Genomic DNA, 20,874 nt, shown 5'->3' on the forward strand with positions numbered 1-20,874 from the left:
GTTTGCTTTTGTTTTCTGTTGTGTGTCGTGAAAGGGCGTGTTGTTCCTGATAGACATTGTTACACGCAATTGCTTTGGTTGTGTTATTTCTGTCTCATAGTCTGAGAGAATTTAAGTGGTCTGCATAGGAAAACTCTGAATACATTTTTAACATGGAATTGATAGTCTCCCTTATTATCATTTATGTACGGTTGTGCAACATCTGAGATGCGTCACCAAGGTATTCAGAAGACGTTACAAGTGACACACAACACCAGGATCGACACTCACCATTAGTTAAATCAAAACAAGTTTTGTTTTGACTATCATCTTGTTTCTGCTGTACAATAGAGTTGACATGTTTTATGTGTCCTTTGTAACATAGCAATGAATGTAACTAAACATCCCAAAAGATATGAACAAAAGAGTGATTGTTAGAAAATTTTTATTATGGGTGCAGCAGATCGGCAGACGATCATATTATGCTATTTTTTCCCACAGGATGGTCACAAGACTGTAAATAACAATTTCAATGTTTATATGTACTTCTGTTCAATGTGCTTTATCGGTATTGCAGCCTGAAGATGAAGTCTGTACTGCAAAACATGTTACATTATTAAATAACTAGCCTTTCCCCCACAACTTACAACACAAATATTGTACACATCTTCTCCTCCCCCTCTCTGTGTCGACTTTTGCCTTCCCCCTGATTCTCTGTCCACTTCATCCTCCAAATTCTGTCAATCTCCTCCACCCCACTCTCTCTGTCTCGTCATCTCCTCCTCTCCCTCCCTCTGTCCATCTCTCCTCCTCTCCACGTAAACCTGCCCCACTCATGCACATCTGCACGTGTAGCCCCAGCAAAAAAGCTCGATGAAGCAGGCCAATACTACGTCAACACAAAACATCTTTGGCGCAGCGCTGCTTACATCTCAGGGGCTGGGAACCCGTTCTTACCCCTGTCATATAGGCTGCCTCCAAAGCAAACGGATAACGCAGACCGGTACTATTCTCACTTACTATATGTGTTGTGCAGAGCAGCCTATACGGCAGAGTTTGGAAAAAAAACGCGGTCTTGTTCTTATCTCTGTTGCTATTGGCGCTATAAGGTTATAAGCACCAGAGCTATGATACTCGTGTAGTTTGATGATTCATTTGACGGCGATCCAGGGGTTTAGGAGTTCCTGAACATACATACATGCATGCTGCTTTGTAGATACGTAGATTTATATGCTAAATTGTTTTACAGATACAGAAACTGTCGATATCAAGCACAGACTCAAGAGTCAATATGAATGTTGATGAAGTATTCATAAAATGCAGGAGAAACATTACTTATAATCATTAATGACATGATGTGTTGATGTGTGGCTCAAAAGTTCTCCCTAAAATACTAAATCATATTCTCAGTATGGGCAGTAAGGGGACCACACCCTGCCTATCTAACCGATGTTAATTTAAGCAAGTATTTGACCCTTTTCTGAAAAAACTATTTGATGCAAGACCTTAATATTTTTACTGTATGTTACATGATGCTAATAGAGTCAACTGTACTAAAATCTGATTTATCCATTTTATAGTTTTTAAGAAATACTTTTTTAAATTTATTAACAAAAAATATTAAATTTTTTTCTGCAGAAAATATTTTTTTTGTGAACTTCCTAATGGGGGATTATTAATGTATATAGTACCAGAGGTGGATTTTTATGTTATGCAGAGTCTCTGAAAATTTCATTCATTTATCTATGATAGTTTATGATACAATGGGGCATATGTACTGGAAATTTTAGTTTGTGGTAAACTGACTTTAAAGAAAAAACGTTTGAAATTTGTTACTTACAGTTAATTAAAACTGTCCTGCTGCATATGATGGCCCTTCTTTGGCCTCTAGCAGGTCTTCCAGCTTCTTTTTCACTTTCCTAGATATTTGTCTTGTTTTTTTGGCCATATTAGATGCAGACCTGTCCGCGTCGGCTATCCTCATTTTATCGCAGTGTTCCAGCCCAATGGTCATATTTTCACAAGGATTAATTCCCAGAACTTTCAGTAGCCAACACTTTCCAATATTACCACAACTGAATGAAATAACAGCATCATGAACTCCTAGTTTCATTGTATGCATGCCTACAAATACAGTTTTAGGAAGGCGGTTCCAAATTATGCTGTTGAAACATTCATTTGGGTTCTGTGTCTGCCCATGCAGACATTTCCTTAGAAGGTCAGGATGAGCCAAGTCTCTGAAAATAGGTTTAACTGCTGTAATAACAGCAGCAGGAAGAGAATGCTGGTGAGAATAAGATTCTCCAGTTGACTGAGCCATATTGTATTTGCACCACGAATTTTCGCCTGATGGACACAATCCATGACATGGCTTACCATCAATAGAGGACTTATGGAAGAATATGGCCCAAACATCTCTCTTCATTGCCTCCAGATTTTCTTTATTTCTCCTAATTGCTGCCCATAGTATACCTGCAAGTTTTCTATTTCAGTTTTAGTTAACCGACCCTGTTCAGTCAACAATTTTCCATTTTCTAATTTATTTCCCCTCATATCAACAGTTAGTTTTCTCAGCCTTGTTTCCAAACATTTTTGAACATGGCCTACACATTCTATTTTGCTAATAATGGCATCTCCATATGGCTTAGAGTTCACCATATTGTCGTATGCCATAATTACAATTAGAAACATCGTTGCCAGGTGACATAACCTCTCGTACAGAAAGCTTTCTTAGCTTGTTTCCTCTAAATTGTCGTTTCTTGAAAATGTCTTTACGTTTCGTCATCTTCAATAAAAACAACAAAATACACGTAAACAAGGACTGCAAACGTAAGTATAACAACTACTCCAATCACACATGAACAAAACTAACCACGTGTTTGAAAGTGTGTTGTTTACAAACAGCAGAAACAAAAGAGCACTGACCGTTGCATTCCAAGGATAGCCAACACACTCGGGAGTTAAAAAAATCCCTACCGAGCAATGTAGGGGATATAAAGATCTAAAATACATGCAGAAAAGTAGGTGACAGGAAAGTGGGCGTGGCACATAAACACATGTGGTAGGAAAATGCTCTTTAAATGCTCGAAAAAAATTTTTTTCAGCAAAATCCTTTTCAGAGTACTTAAATAAAACCTTTATCTATCGAAATACGATGGAAAACGAAAATCGACTTTTTTCGACCTCAACCACGGTGTGGTCCCCTTAAGACTTCTTGCATAGGAATAAAAAAGTTGATCCACATTAAGAGAAGAGGTTCAGTTCTGATGTTGAAGTCGGCAGGCGACTTTTACCTTGTGGCGGTCTCTGTTGTACAGGCGCGTGGTCGCCCCCACAGCGGCAGCACCAGCAGCAGCCGCAGGTGGCGCCCCCTGCAGACAGAGGGGGGCGGGCGGAGGCGGAGGGGGAGGTGCGGCGGCTGACGGCGCAGGTGCGGGACCTGGAGCGGCGCCTGCAGGTGCTCACAGGTGAGCAGAACTCCCACACAACACCTGAAGCCCGGTCTAATATTGACTGTGCGGCTTCTCTTGCGAGGGGACTTCAAACAGTAAGTTACGTATGTCGTCTCACTCTAACACCACTTTGCAAAAAGAGAATCTCGTTATCAAAAGACAGAACACACTCTGGGTTTCCCGCAGACACCTGGTGCGCATCGCAGTGTGCGATTGAAATGACGCGGCACTCTAAACAACGTGTAATCCCTGACACAGTACTCGTTAAAGCCTGTGCTGTGGTTCAAAATGGTTCAAATGGCTCTGAGCGCTATGCGACTTAACTTCTGGTCATCAGTCGCCTAGAACTTAGAACTAATTAAACCTAACTAACCTAAGGACATCACACACATGCATGCCCCAGGCAGGATTCGAACCTGCGACCGTAGCGGTCGCTCGGTTCCAGACTGTAGCGCCTAGAACCGCACGGCCACTCCAGCCGGCCCTGTGCTATGGTAAGTGAACGGATTTTCGCATAGATATCGACCGAGTGTACCTGAATGGTGGCAAATCAGACTTACATCCACTCTGTAATAACAATGATCCGTCAAGTAAGTTCGAAATGCAATCACACGTTAGGATGGATCAAAAGCAAACCAGAAGATGCTACCAATGTGACAATAATACGGTCGCCAGCCAAATTAGGCATTAACTGAGTTTCTTCCCTGTACAAGTTGCTATATATTCATGCAAAACAACAAATTGTAACACTGCATAATATAGTAGAATTTTAGAACCAGAAAATCTATTGCACCAGTAGCTTCACGTTCAGTACTGATATGGAAAATAATGAATACATAACACTACACTATAATGTTTACTACAAAACTTTATGCTGTCTATTAATCTGACTAAAATTGGGCATAGGTTACCCTAGAAATTGTGCTTTCATGCCACACACAAAATGTCAATTTTGGTAAAGATAAAACACTGATAAATTTTGACTTTTATATTGACTTTAACTTTTGCTGATCAAACCAATTTAGAACACTTCTGAATTTAAATGAATGAAGGGGGACCCTGAAAAAAAAAAAATTGGTTACTGCATTTATTATTCATTCAAGATTTCCAATATATAAGTTACTACTCTTTTCATCTTATTTACTGCTCATTTAAATGCCTTTAAATCTGTCTCGAAATAATAAACTTCATTATTATATCAATACTAAAGTTATCTTTCGACTTCGTTAGACACTCGCTATTTATTTACTGGTTCATTAACGAAACATTTCTTTAACCACCATTCTAATATAGCTAGTTCTGCAAATAATTATTATTAACACAATTTTTAATTTTCATTTCGGGACACTCGGATTGCACAACGTTTGGAAAGGACCCTGTCTAGGTTAGTTGTGAAGATAATAAAATGATGGAAAAGTTCTGGTAAAATTTAAGTTATTACTGCACCAAACAAACACAGTTCACTCTCTGATCCATACGCATACAATACTAAAAGTTTCAACCTGCTAGTATCGATGCGGCGGTTGGCGGGCGGCAAGATGGCGAGGCACAGAGCACACATACAACCACAGCTATGGCTCTTGACGTATCGGCACTTTAATTCTTCTTAGCGTAGCAATACTTTTCCATTTAGTGCCTATGGAATTTTGCCATGCTGTGTGGGCATTGGAACGGCATACCCGAGGCTCAGTGAAGCTATGTCTTTCAGGAGAGCCTCCTCGCTCCAGAAGGTGTTGCTCAAACCAGTGCCAAACTCCAACTGCTACTGTGCCCGTTGTGCCGTGCAGTGCCCGCGCGCATTTTCCCGCGCTCGCCTGCCATCCACCTTTTACCGCTCCCTTACAGACAGGATATTCACCCGAGATTTTGCATTCTAAATATGCTAACACATTGCCTACGCACAATTACAATTTTAAACATCTTACAACAGTTTTAACATTTGTTACATTTCAATTCTATTACAATATTACTTGACATTTGACATAAACATTAATATTCACATTGAAACTTATTTACAGTTTTCTTAACATAATGGTATGAAACAAAAAGAAATGAAATCAGAACATCAATTACACAAGCTTATCGTAAAATCAGATGAAAAGAATTACTTATATGTACAATAGTACAGAGTCGTTGTTCTTACAAACGTACCCTAATGTTGAAGGACACGAGGCAGTATGATTATTCTGAGCAAAGCGTCTAAATCGAACGGAGATTTACTGCGGAATTCTGGCGCCGTATGGACTAAATGTCGAGTCCAACCGTGATGAAACAAGTGACCAAATTCACCAGACTTGGGTAATGCTAATCGGAAAGGAAGGACACCGACATCGAAAATAGACAACAATATCCAGACAGTCGAGGAACTGATCCGCACAAATCCCATGTTTCACGACGATGAGGAATTCATACAGTGGTTCTCGAATGGCCCCGTAGCGTGAACTGGATTTCTATCGTCGAGGAATTGAACAAACGGTAGAACGTTGCTACCGTTGTTTGCACAAACGTAGCTACTGTATTGAAAATTATTATCATGCATCTTTGTCGCTATGAAGCGTAATGCAAGTTACTTGACCTGTCCATAGCAATGTATGAGTTCTTTTTGAAGTCGCATCGACCCCCTTGCTTATGCAAATCTCTGTAGCCTATATAGGGTAATGATTTTAGAAGACTATCCTGATTTTTATTCGAATTAATCAGTCTTACAGGAAAATCATTTAAATATATGTAATTTAGATTGTAATTTTACTAGAAATATGTCTTATTCGACAGCACTGAGTTTATTAATGGGAAAGTCTTGACTTTAATATCAGTTTACTAATGGAATAACTGCCTGCCACCGAAAACCTTTATTGTCGGACCTGTGTGCAATGGACATTCTGTGCTTTGCCTCGTCTGTACTTCGTGGAATCATACAGCGACGAATGTACCTTCAAGAAAACATTTTCATGTGCCTGTGTGTGCAATGCGTACGTTTTAGTCTGTTACAAAGAGATGAGAAGAGATTGTGACTATGGCAAAGATAGGATGAAGATTACGGAAGAGTCTACAGAGGGTGTGCGAAATCTGTAAGCATAGTTTTTAGTAAAATTTTAATGATATAGAGAAACCAAAAATAAATTAGGTATCCAATCAGATGTTGATCGTAACCAATAGGTGAACGTGCATAATGGATGACCAAGGGTAACTGAGGATACAACCCTCGTAAACTCATATGTTCACCAATTACAAAAGGAACTGAACAAAACACACCGAGAGAGTATAATATGCTATAAAGAAAGAACAAGGGAAGTAACGACGTCCTTGTGGACCAGAACAAGGACTGAATTGTCAACTGGCTGTTGTACACGTTAAGCCTCAAGTCCGGGACCAAATTCCACGGCCATAATACAGGCAAACTGCGGCTTTAATCTTGAATATAATTAACAGAAGTTATAGCGGCTATTAAGGAGGATACTGCGCCTGCATAATGTGTAGTAGTTCCACAACATAGCCCCACATGGTTGCCGTGAAGTGGGTTACGACACGTAAGTCGCTATAATAAGGTCGTATCGGCGGAAAACTCGCCATTTACTCACTCCTACTACGTAAGACGTAGACTTTAGGCCTTTTGGAACATGCACAAAAATACTGAAGGTTTTCATTACTAACTCTACAGTTCACAGTGCAGCCGATGTAATGCATCCGAAATAGGTTTTTTATGATACGCCATCATGAGACAATTGCTTGTTCACACACAAAGACCGTTTCCAGTGACGAATGCAGATATCTCATCCGTGAACAACCTCATCAGAGAAAAACAAAAGTAGCATACGTGTCCTGGGCCCCAAGCGATTCCTGCTTGAAGTATCGTATATCACGGGTCATAAGATACACGTTTTCTTCGAAAAATTGACTCCAAAACTCAGGTGCGTCTTTTACTCGAAATTAATATAGAAATGACCTATGTGTCACTTAAAACTCCCGCCAGTCTTAAAAATGGCCATATATTCGATGCTGCATGGAAACTGTCTGGCTACACTGGATTCAACTGGCAGTAGCAGTGCAACGATGCGTCGAACATGCACTGTCTCCCTCCCGCACCTCCATCACAACCCCAGAACACCGTTTATTTATGATACGTCACTGCAATCTACGGCGCCAGTCAAGTTGAATTTAAAGTGATTTGCTATTAGCTAGTTCGTAATGGAAAAAAATAAAAGGTATTCATATGATGCGGGCTATAAATTGAAAGTAATAGCATATGCAGAAGGACATGGAAACAGACCATCTGGGCGGCATTTCGGCCCTCGACCAACAGAAAAAACCATTTGAGATTGGGGAGCTAGTAAAGAAAAACTGAAAAAAATGGGGAAGACCAAATGCGCAAATAGGAGACTCAATGGAAAACGGTCAAAACTAGAAGATGACATATTGAAATGGATTCGGGAACACCTCAAAATGACAGTGGAATTAATACAAAAACGATTCAAATACACGCTCGTAAGCAATTCCTGCAATGGAACTTAACAGACTTCAAGTTTGGTTTTGGTTACTGCTACAGGTTTGTGAGGCATCATGGGCTAAGCATGCGAACCAAAACGAAAATGTCAGAAATGGCACAGCAGCATGAAGAGAAAACATGTTTCCATCGCTTTATTATTCAACATCGAAAGGAAGCAAGTGTGGAACTACACCAAATGGCGAATATGGGCGAAACTCCTCTCACATTTGATGTGTCGAGTAACAGAACTTTTGCCATAAAATGGGCCAAGACTGTAACTATAAAAACAAGAGGACGTGAAAAAATTCACTACACTATTGTCTTTTCGTGTTGTGCTGACGGTACTAAACTTATTCGAATGATCATTTTCAAGCGCAAAACAATGCCAAAACATTCTGAAATATCACCAGGTGTTAGTTTTCACGTACACAACAAGGGTTGGATGGACTAGGGTGGTATGAAATGAAGGATGAACAGAGTGTGGGAGAGAAGGAAAGTGCTTTATTGAACAACAGTTTTCTTCTTGCGCTAGATCAGTTTAGTAATCATTTGAAAAATTCTGTGGAAGAGAAATTGAGACAGGGGAATACAGAGCTCGCTGTTATTCCGGGAGGACTTACTTCACATTTGCAACCTCCTGATGTCTCGACAGATAAACCACGTAAAGTGCATGTGAGAGAGAAGTGAAACAAATGGATGATGGATGAAACTCAACATGAATCCAGGCCAAAGGGAGATTGGAAGCGACCTACAATCAAACAGCTGTGTTAGTGCATAAAACAGTCGTGGTCTGGAGTGAGAGAAGACATTGTTGTTAAACCTTTCAAGAAATACGGCATAAATAACGCTCTCGATGGCAGTTAAGCCGCGTCTTATATAAGAGGAGGACAACAACGAAGACGAAGAGAAAGAAGAAGAAGAAGAAGAAATGGTTCAAATGGCTCTGAGCACTATGCGACTTAACTTCTGAGGTCATCAGTCGCCTAGAACTTAGAACTAATTAAACCTAACTAACCTAAGGACATCACACACATCCATGCCCGAGGGAGGATTCGAACCTGCGACCGTAGCGGTCACGCAGTTCCAGACTGAAGCGCCTTTAACCGGACGGCCACACCGGCCGGCGAAGAAGAAGAAGAAGAAGAAAAAGAATGTTCAGATGGTAATTTTCAGGAATTTTAAAGGACGCTTTGGCTTTATGAACTAAAATTTTTTTAGCCTAACTTTGTAATATAATAATAAAAATGGTAAGATAGGTTTAAAAAATGCTTAAAAATTAAGGTGCGTGTTATATAGTCCCTAGCGTCTTATACGAGAGTTGGAACTTAAATATGGCAACTATTTATTCACAACCGATACGAAAGAGTTACATGTTTGCACCTGTTACTGTCCTTCAAAGTAGTCACCAGCATCGTGTAAAGCCCGTTGCCTGCGATGTGGAAGGCGTAGTATACCGTTAGCAGAGCCTGTTCTGTTGATGGTGCGAATGGAACGGTCTACTGCCTGTCGAATCTCTGAAACAGTTCTGAAGCGAATCAAATCAAAGCCACAAGGACTTACGTCCGGGGAGTATGGTGAATAGTACAGTACTTCCCAGTCCCATCGACCGAACAGAGCAGCCACAGCTTGTGCTGTGTGCGCCCGTGCATTGTCGTGCAGAATGATGGGTGGGTTGCGCAGAAAGTGTCGTCGCTTCTATCGCAAAGCTGGTCGCAGGCGCTGCTCCAAAAACGAACACTAATTCTGTGCATTGACGGTCTGCCGAGGAGGAACGTAATGCGTTAGGATAACACCATCACAGATGTACGCGAGAATCACCATAACTTTAGCCCTCTCCTTTCGCACCATCAACAGAACAGGCTCCGAATGGAAGGTAACCTGAAGAACAGGCTTTGCTAACGGTGTACTACGCCTTCCACATCGCTGGCAGCGGGTTCTACATAACGCTGGTGGCTGCTTTGAAGGACGGTAACAGGTGCAAACATGTACCTCTTTTGTATCGGTTGTGAATAAATAGTTGCCACCATTTAAGTTCCGACCCTCGTAGTTCGTAAAATACGGCACTATATCTGAACAGAAGTGTCCGGACAGTCCTATGTTATGCGAAATTGACCACTAGATGTCACGAGATAAGAAGCCACCAGTATAAAAGGAGGCGTGGAGTGTTGTGTCGTCAGTAGAGAAGCAGTGACAGCAGAATTGGTCAATTAGGTGAACTTAGTGACTAGTTACTGGCTGTCATGAATAACAAATCAGTCAGGGGCACTTCAATCCTCCTATTACTGCCCACGCTGACTATTGGTGATATGGCTGTGCAAAGGAGACATGAAAGAACAATCATACCCAAATTAAGAGCAAGGTGACTTCATGTACTGATGGACAAAGACCGACGAACATGTGAGAGGGTGGTTGTAACATAATAGCATGAAATCAGCAGAAGAATTCACTTGTGAGTTGCTAAGTTCAACCAGCACCCGAGATAGCGCACTCGCTTTGCGCATAGACTGAATCGGGTGCATCGTAAGTCATAAATTTCTGTAGTCAGTGGAATGTGACGCTTGAGGTGATGTACAGAGCGACGCAACGGGACAGTCTATGACTGGAAACGAGTGCTGAATCACGCTATAGCCTGTGGCAATTCGATGGAAGTGTTTAGTGTTGAAAATGCTTGGAGACCGTTTCCTGCCGCCATGTGTAGTTCCAACAGTGAAGTACGGAGGAGGTGGTGTTTACAGTATGTTTTTCTTCGTGTGGTCCCCTTATTGTGTTAAAGAAAGGACATGAATACATTTTGCAGTATTGTGTACCTTGTACAGTAGAGTAAAAGTTAGGAGTCGGTAACTGTTTGTTTCAGAATGAAGTGCACCCTGTCACAAAGCAGCGTTTGTGAGGCAGTGGTTTGTTGACAGTAACATTTCTGAAATGGACTGGCCTGCACAGGGTCCCGACCTGAACCCACTGGAACGCCTTTGGGATGGGTTACAACGTCGACTCTGCTCCAGACACTTGGGTCCAGCGTCACTACCGTCTCTGATTCTGGCTTTTGAGGAAGAATGTGCTGTGACCAGGCGAAACTACTTTCGTCTCGCCACAGTGTGGGTTCTTTGATTGCTCTGGGGTGGGGGGAAGGCTCGTCACACTACAGTATCTGAGATGTTGGTTCACTTTATTACACAAATGAATAAAAGATTCACTTAACTTTGAGTCACGTCTTTGTCACAGGAGTCCTGGATAATTTACATCTGTCATGGACCAGCAAAGCATCACCTGATGCACTAATTAACAAACTGTTCTCTTTACGTGCAATGTTCAGCATTAGCAACACTACAAGTTTATCTCAAGCTTTATCTATCACATTGTTCCTTTACTATGATGCTGACTCCTTCAGATGTGGCCACCAACTGTGCGAGCTCTGGCATCTTCGAAACTACACACACCAAAAAAGGTTTTTTTGATGTGTGCATACTGACTCCAGCGTAAGGGTGCTGCAGAGCTGACAGGCAAGGCGTGGTCTTCAGGAGTGCCTCCCATACGTCGTTGCAGATTGCAGCGAGCCCTCGCTAATGTCTGTGATATCGATTCACGTTGTCAATTTTGGTATGACAACGCCATCGTCGTACGATACCAAAGAATGGGTTACCATTCCCCACAGGCATTCAGACACCTCACTGAAGTGTCCCCAAAAGAGTTGAAGCAATAATAAAGCGAAGGGTTGACACACCCTATTTAATATCCACTAATAGGTGTCCGAACATATTTGATCAGATATTGTGAATCGATAGTATTAGGGCATATTTGTTTTAACAGATATTTCCTCTGCTGAAGTTTGAAGTCGTACCAATAGTGGGATGAAAATTGTGGTATAAAAGTTGATTATCGTATATGCAGCCAACTGAGCCAGCTTTCAGTATGAAAATACACACTACTGGCCATTAAAATTGCTACACCTAGAAGAAATGCAGATGATGGGTATTCATTGGACAAATATATTATATTAGAACTGACATGTGATTACGTTCTCACGCAATTTGGGTGCATGGTTCCTGAGAAATCCGTACCCAGAACAACCACCTCTGGCGTAATAACGGCCTTTATACGCCTGGGGATTGAGTCAAACAGAGCTTGGATGGCGTCTACAGGTACAGCTGCCCATGCAGCTTCAACACGATACAACAGTTCATCAAGAGTAGTGATTGGCGTATTGTGACGAGCCAGTTGCTCGGCCAACATTGACCAGACTTTTCAGTTGATGAGAGATCTGGAGAATGTGCTGGCCAGGGCAGCAGTAGAACATTTTCTGTATCCAGAAAGGCCCGTACAGGAGCTGCAACATGCGTTCGTGCATTATCCTGCTGAAATGTAGGGTTTCTCAGGGATCGAATGAAGGCTAGAGTCACGGGTCGTAACATATCTGAAATGTAACAATAGGTGACCGAGACGTGTAACCAATGGCACCTCATACGATCACGGTGGGTGATACGCCAGTATGGCGATGACGAATACACGCTTACAATGTGCGTTCACAGCGATGTCGCCAAACACGGATGCGACCATCATGATACTGTAAAGAGAACCTGGATTCATCGGAAAAAATGACGTTTCGCCAATCGTGCACCCAGGTTCGTCGTTGAGTACACCATCGCAGGCGCTCCTGTCTGTGATGCAGCGTCAATGGTAACCGCCGCAGCCATGGTCTCCGAGCTGATAGTCCATGCTGCTGCAAACGTCGTCGAACTGTCCGTGCAGATGGTTATTGTCTTGCAAACGTCCCCATCTGTTGACTCAGGGATCCAGACGTGGCTGCACGATCCGTTACAGCCACGCGGATAAGGTGCCTGTCATCTCGACTGCCGCTGGGATCCAGCACGGCGTACCGTATTACCCTCCTGAACCCACCGATTCCATATTCTGCTAACAGTCATTGGATCTCGACCAACGCGAGCAGCAATGTCGCGATACGATAAACCACAATCGCGATAGGCTACAATCCGACTTTTATCAAAGTCTGAAACGTGATGGTACGCATTTCACTTCCTTACACGAGGCATCACAACAAAGTTTCACCAGGCAACGCCGGTCAACTGATGTTTGTGTATGCGAAATCGATTGGAAGCGTTCCTCATGTCAGCACGTTGTAGGTGTCGCCACCGGCGCCAACCTTGTGTGAATGCTCTGGAAAGCTAATCGTTTGCATATCACAGCATCTTCTTCCTGTCAGTTAAATTTCGCGTCTGTAGCACGTCATCTTCGTGGTGTAGCAATTTTAATGGCCAGTAGTGTATTAAGGCCCTGTGCCGGAGCGAGGCTGAACTCGGAATGTTGCCTTTCAGGAGCACTGTCCGTACTGACTGCGTCATCCAGGTGCAGCTCACATCCCGTCCTCACAGCCTCGCTCCTGGTGGTACCTCACTCAATTTCCAAATTTCACACAAGGTGTCACATTCGATTTGCGGATATAGTACTTCTGAAATAAGGGGTATGACGGCGAAATGGTTTATTCACAGTCTAGAGGGTTGCTTCCGGAATGAATCATTCAGTACGTGGTGGAACATGAGCTGTTTTCGCAGCTGTGAGGGAGGATGGCGAGTCGTATGTGGGTAGCCTAGCCGGGTTGGGCACTGCCTGAGAAACTAACGGTTTTGATTACTTTTTCGAGTTTGAATTTCGCAGTCACGTTAAATTTTTCGAAGAACATTATCTTCGTCTCTGACTTTCGACGGGACAGGAACTCCCTACTAAAAATGACTGTGCTCTTTTAATTAAATGTTGAGGAAACATGATAATTCTCTAATGAAATATACCCAAGATCTCATGTATGTAAATTTTGGAGCAGCTAAAACTAAGAAAATTCAGTTGTTTCGAGAATTAATTAAATATTACTCTCATTCGGACTGAATTTGTTGTTAATATTTACCAAGCGAGTAAGCAAGACCTTACAATGGCTTACAGTACCATAGCATAACGAATATTGATATGTAAACAAATACAATGCAATACCATCGTCAGATTCAAATTTTTCCCGCGATCTAAATACCTCACTAATGCAAGCACATTCACTGTTTAGTGGTTGGCTGTAGCCATCTGACCTAACGGCGGACGCTATACAATGCGTGTAGTTCACTAACAGCTCCATTCAAACAGGAGAAATTTAAACTTTTAATTTAAAAAAGTATACAGAATGCAGGAGGAACACTCACAAACACAGCAAATACACATTTATATGCAGTAAAAACGGAAAAAAATAAAGACTTAAAAGTTTTGCATTGACAGTACACACGAAGACAATGTCTAAAGATAAAGTATTTGCAAAAATCAGTATTTGGTATGGAAAACTATCTAAAAAATTAAAGTATTCCGTTTTAAGGCTTTTACAACTATGGGAAGTGATTAAAAAAAATGGAGTTCGCCTACGTGAAGAAATAGGAACGATGAGAAAACCAAAAGCAATTTAAGTACAAAAGATAATTTTACTACAAAAAATTTTCTACCATTTTCCCGCGAGATGAAGCTGGGATGTCGACGTCCCGTGCTGCGGTCTGTACTCGATGAACGTAATCCTCGTTGTAATTGCAGCCGTAATTACCCTCTTGACAATGACCGCTCGTTTGCGGATGCAGCATGAAAATGTGATGTTTACACTAACCTCTTGATTGAAGTATCTGCAGTCGGCTATGTAGACCAGACGAGCTTGACTCAGCAAACATGTGGTGTTTTCCAACGTCATAGCACTTGTCAATAATTTGTACAAGTGGCGCTCAGTAAGTAATACAAAACACTTTTTTTTCTGCAAAGAGGTTCGCTCTATCCAGGATTCCCATGCACCGTGTTATTCCCCACAACGAAACCATATTTTTCGCCATAATGTCCGTTCATTGTGACGACCTTACACTAACTTACTGGGAAGGTCTGCAGACGTTCTGTCACGTTTCTACGGCCATCCATCTTACTGTCATGTACCCTATACTTCGCTGCCATGTCTCAGGTCAGCAGTGGTCGCAACAATTCCACACTACATGCAGCACTCCTCCTTTAGGTGAGAAATATATTTAGCGAACGACCAATAAGTGTGGAAAAGTTCAGATTTTTAATTTTTTTTTTTTTTGGTACCCGTTGATATAAACTATACGACCGCTACCGTAGGACTGTCTCATTGTAGGCGTTCAGTATGAGTTAGAATTAGGTACAACCTTGAATGTCGCAACTTAGAGTTGATATCCGGCGAAAAACGTGAGTGTGGGCGGAACGGCTCGCCGCTGCTGCCCCACATGTGGTGCAAATAGTTGCAGAGCCCAGATGCACTGCCGGCCTCTTGTCCGGCAGAGGGAGAGGCGCGTAATGAGCAAAGTTGAGCAGTGCAGTCGGGCTGTGTTTCGGCCCAGTGGTGGGCGGAATCATCAGGATGGTCTGCGAGCAGTCCCACGTATTGTGTCCCTGGCTTGCTGCCCATCCCGCCATCACTAAGCGGATAGAATTTCCACTCGTGCTGTAGCAGTAGGAGGTGATCATGGCAGACGGACTCAGTCACTGTTTGGGACAGTGAAAGATACTCCCACAAATCATTACTGACAAAATATCGATAACTAGTAGCAAAGCAAAGAAACGAACTCAGAGTAGAGTGAGGTATAAGCGTCTATCTGAGAATTGCCTAAATAAACTGAAGTTTCATGAAACACAGAGTGAGAATCGCATTACGTCACATGCCGTGTTTAAAGCAAATTTTGGTAGTCACCGTTTGTATACTCTTTCATTTGCTCACTTGGCTGTTTATATATTTGACGCAAGAACTGAAATAAACTGTTAGTTTACCAAATCAAAAAGTGATCAATAAACATCAGAATTTTTATCAACATGAAATATAACGATGCAGTATTCTCACAGCCATTTTTCTTTATATTCTTGTCTATTTTAAGCATTATTGATACTAAAACAGTAAATTGTCTGCTCATTCATTCCTCTACATTAATAAGCCCAGTAATTTGTATTAACAAGACACTTACAACTCTAAAAAAACGTGTTTAGCAAATACTACGCAAGAGACTGCCAGTAGCTATCGTGATAGTGTGGATTGCCATTTGGTACACAATACGACAGTGGCGGCTAACATAGCTGATAATTTGCAAGCCAGGATAATGTATTTCAACAAATAACAGAAGGCATTTAATTGCGAAAAATGTATGAAAGCTGTAGCCTTTTATTCACTAATTACAAGCTTTGTAATTAAATTACGTGCATTACTAGTTACTGAATTATCAATTACTACTTACTAATTACCAAATAATGCACAAAAATTTCATCCATTCTGGACTGTTAATCTGAATTAAAAGAATAAAAAATCTGTGTCAGTAGCAAGTATCTTAGTGGTTACACTATCATCTTTGGGTGAAAATCTTTTTTGAATTGAGTTTTTTGTGAAGAGCAAGGCTGCAGACAAAAATCGGTACTAATTTGGAGAAAGAAAATTAACCTAAGAAATTGGAGTAAGTGTCAAAACAGATTGTGGATGAAATAAACTACTGTGACAGACACACATATTGTAAATTTTCGTTAAAATAAAGGCATCCTAATAAATGTATGATTTTACAAATTTCACTCCAGTCATTAGGGGGGTTATAAACATTTGAAACATAAACATCTGTATGAAAATACATTGTTTTGAAATCAATAATCAATAATAGTGACTTAATAATAAAGCGTACACTTCTCACTACCTTACAGCGACGTAACTCTTCCTATACTGAATGTTAAAATGTAGCACTAAATGTAAGGAGATGTAGGCGGTGATGTGGCATAAACGTCACAAAGTCGACATACAACAGCTTCTTTCATTTCTATGGCCATCCATCTTATAATCTTAAATAGTATTATATTATACTGCACTCCACAAATAAGATTCAATTTTTTAATGATATAAAGAGAATTCTTTATCATTTGATATGAAATAAGGATCAACTCTCTTTGCTGGCCGCGGTGGTGTAGCGGTTCACGCGCTCAGTCCGGAACCGCGCGACTGCTACGGTCGCAGGTTCGAATCCTGCCTCGGGCATGGATGTGTGTGATGTCCTTAGGTTAGTTAGGTTTAAGTAGTTCTAAGTTCTAGGGGACTGATGACCTCAGATGTTAAGTCCCATAGTGCTCAGAGCCATTTGAACCATTTTGAGCCAAAAACTCTCTTTAATATACAACAGCAATAATTTTAAAGATAGACCAAATGTGAGCATTTAATCTAATTTCAGTTTGCTCAAGCCGTTAGTTGGTAAATAGTCTGCAATCGTATAGTTATAGGAACTATGATTTATGTCTTAGTAATAATTTTTACCTCTATAACCACATTGTGGAACCAGAGCTGAATATAAAGAATGAAATAAGAAATATATGACGAAATGAAATTTTTGGTGATATACTGGGCCGTACTTTTACTAACAAATTTAATAAAAATAAACCACTTTATTTCCAGATCAGAAAGACCAAAAAACTCAGCAAGTACCAACAGAATTTAATTTACTAGCGCCTTTTTCTTTTGGAAAGAAGGCAAATGGTGGTAGAATTGACAAAACATCTATAATAACTTTAAAAAAACTGAGAATAGAATCCCAGAAAAATTTTCTGACATATTGACATTAAATACAACCCTTAAGATGTTTAAGATCATCAGTGTGATGTTAAAACAATACCTTACAAATTTTAGCTTTAGAAGCCTACAAAATGATTAACAGGCAATTAACATCTGACATCCACTTGAAAGTAAAATAGATCGCATGTAAAGCACAAAATATAATCAGTTTGTCGAACAGACAAGGCGTCCATTTGGGCTAAAAAAACTTTCTTTTGTTTATGAACAGCACTCAACCTGGTTGGCCTGTTGAGTTTTAGGCTCTTGCTTAAACACGGTTAACAGAAAGAGCAAACACTTTAGGATTCATTATTTCTTTTACTCAAGACCCTTTTAGCGGGACTCACAATATAATCCGCGTGTTACTCAAGCTATCGTGTAACAAATAAATTACTAGTTAACAAGTTTAGAAAACATTACAACACCAAAAGACGCTGGAGAACATTTGGAAACTCGTAATGTACTGCCTAATCAAGATAACGCCAGTTAGCGCGGCCAAACCCAGACAGAAGGCTTCTACACCACTGGTTTAATAGTCCATAACCCACAGTAAAATGACTGAAATGAGATCACTTAAAAGGTTCACAAAAATGCTTTACAGATGACAGTGGATAACCAGAATGGTAGGGAAGAGAATAGCATTTTCACACAAAGAGTATAGTGACTGGGACTGAACTGAAAGCTCACCATAATTTCCAGCGAGTAGGAACATAGTCAACAACCACCTGATCAATGGCTCCAATTGGTTCAGCACATCCACCGGCCGCCCTTGTGTTCAGTCGTTTGGAACTGACTGACAGGAAACCAAAACAACACTACTGTGAACACAGGCTTCTTCTGACTTATCCAAATCCAAATAGGTGCCCAAGTAACACAATGAAATAACTTCTACATCGGGTAATCCGGCGGACACAAGTCATCTCATAAACCGATCTGACTAAAGGCTAGGCGCAAATTGAGACGCGCACAGCACGCGTGACGTGACACGACACTACAGCGCGACACGCACGTGCCACACGGGTCGCGCGAGTGCAGCGCATATTGCGACGCGTACTCCACACTTCGCACGCGCCGACTGGCGATGCTCTGCGCTGACTGAATCGAAGCGCAGGCAACCTATTATCTTTCTCAAACGATTTTACAGAAACTATTCTCTGAAAATATATGATTTTTGCTTTACTTGTAGCGTTATATGTCAGCTTCGTGGCGAAGTGCCCATCACCTCGCTAATCACCCGTCTTATTGTGATTTACACATTTTAGTAAGACCCTACGGAAAACTCAAAAAGTTTGCAACGAAAATTAGGGGTCGCCATGATTTTGCGCTTGGTGCGTATTACACCATATGTTGCTGCGTATGAAATGTAGCTAACATGCTGAATTTTTGTTTAGATTGGGAGGAGATCTCTATCTGCTTCCGATCTCGAGAAAATGGATCCCATGTAGCGCGCTCACTTCCGATGTCACGCCCGCGAGAATGAAATACTCGCAACATCTCTCTTATCTCCTAAACCGCTCGAGACATCGAAACTAAAGTTTGGCAAATGATAGCACACAAGGAGGAGAGTATTTTGCCAATTATTAAACACACGGAACTTTGGCGAAGAGTTCTCGGGCTTCCAGCCGGGTGGCGGTGTCTTCAAACTGCGACGTTTCGACGAGTGACATACTCATCATCTTCTGGCGAAGATGATGAGTATGTCACTCGTCGAAACGTCGCAGTTTGAAGACACCGCCACCCGGCTGGAAGCCCGAGAACTCTTCGCCAGCTGTATACGCCGGGAAAGCATACATTCACATTTACACGGAACTTTCTTATCTATGGCGATATATCACTACTTATACTTCCTTTATTATTTATTTCACTCCAGTGACTGTAATTTTTTAAGTGTAATCGACAGCTAGCGAAACAAGAGCTCCCTAGTATGAAAATAAACATGAAATTTCTTCTTTTATATTACTGCAAACCGATTCTATGAGGTTTTCGTAAGCTATTCAGCTCTGTGATTGCCAATTACATGTTTGAAAAATGGTTCAGATGGCTCTGAGCACTATGGGACTTAACTGTTGAGGTCATCAGTTCCCTAGAACATAGAACTACTTACACCTAACTAACCTAAGGACATCACACACATCCATGCCCTAGGCAGGATTCGAACATGCTGACTGTAGCGCCTAGAACCGCTTACATGTTTAATGAGGCCCTTCGTTTCGGAATTTTGTCTCAATAGCTGCTGTGAGATGAGTTTGGCAAATTACATTGTGACAAAGGAAGCACAACTAAACCAGACACGAAGAGAAATGTGGCCTCTACTCATAAATGGTGTTGCTCTTCGAGTGAGAAAAGGTTAACAAAAATGGTTCAAATGGCTCTGAGCACTATGAGACTTAACATCTAGGGTCATCAGTCCCTTAGAACTTAGAACTACTTAAACCTAACTAACCTAAGGACATCACACAACACCCAGTCATCACGAGGCAGAGAAAATCCCTGACCCCGCCGGGAATCGAACCCGGGAACCCGGGCGTGGGAAGCGAGAACGCTACCGCACGACCACGAGCTGCGGAGAAAAGGTTAACAACTCACACAAAAACAGATTGGCAATTTTGTTGGAATTTTGGTGGAATCCCCGTAACCCACCGTATTTTTAACACTGAGCGACTGGAATGGAAACTTACGAAAGGATTTTATTCCTTCTCTTGATCTGAGCAGTATTAAAATAATGACGAGCGTTCCTTCAGGCGGAATGATAGGCACATGCCAGATACTGGTTACTCACCTAGGGCTTGACAAACTGACAATGCGTGATCGCGAGTAAAATAGTTGTTATTGAGAAAAATAAACAATTGATCTGTCGCACAACACAATGGTCAGTGTGTTGTCAGCAGCGAAGGATAATGCGCGCGACAGGAATGCACAAACTAGCCACGTGTGCCTTGTGAGTTGGAGTTCGAGAAACATTGCCATGAAAGTAGATCTGCCTTTGTCAGCAGTACATTTCGACAAATTAAATATATCTAATCATAACAATCATTTAGGATATCCCTACTTTCGTAATAATACAGACCATTTTCTTCATTTGTGTAGCCTGTTATATAATTAGTTTATTAATGCTGATAATGTCCATACAACAATTGAAATGCTTTTTCTCCTCACGGTGAACCAATTAAAACATTGTTGTGACTGCTTTTCTACTGTTTCTAGTTGCAGTGGAAATATGTTCACACGCATGTAGTACAGTGTGTAGTATTACATTATTACATCCATGTCATAGTAATCACAGTGAGACTTGTATACTTCAGATCTTGGACGCTTTTTACTAGAAGCACAAAGGGATCACACCTGTGGAG

General features: G+C 41.3%; 1 protein-coding gene across 1 annotated transcript in view; it reads left to right on the top strand.

The window, feature by feature from the left end:
• The window catches only part of LOC126146948 (chondroitin sulfate N-acetylgalactosaminyltransferase 2-like), a 116,637-nt gene that overhangs the window by 23,764 nt on the left and 71,999 nt on the right, over positions 1-20,874 (top strand). The window contains exon 2 of the mRNA XM_049915658.1: positions 3,317-3,446. Within this exon, the coding sequence (XP_049771615.1) occupies positions 3,317-3,446 (130 nt within the window). The remainder of the gene's footprint in view (positions 1-3,316; positions 3,447-20,874) is intronic.

Source organism: Schistocerca cancellata, chromosome 1, assembly GCF_023864275.1.
Source record: "Schistocerca cancellata isolate TAMUIC-IGC-003103 chromosome 1, iqSchCanc2.1, whole genome shotgun sequence".
In the NCBI taxonomy this organism is placed as follows: Eukaryota; Metazoa; Arthropoda; class Insecta; order Orthoptera; family Acrididae; genus Schistocerca; species Schistocerca cancellata.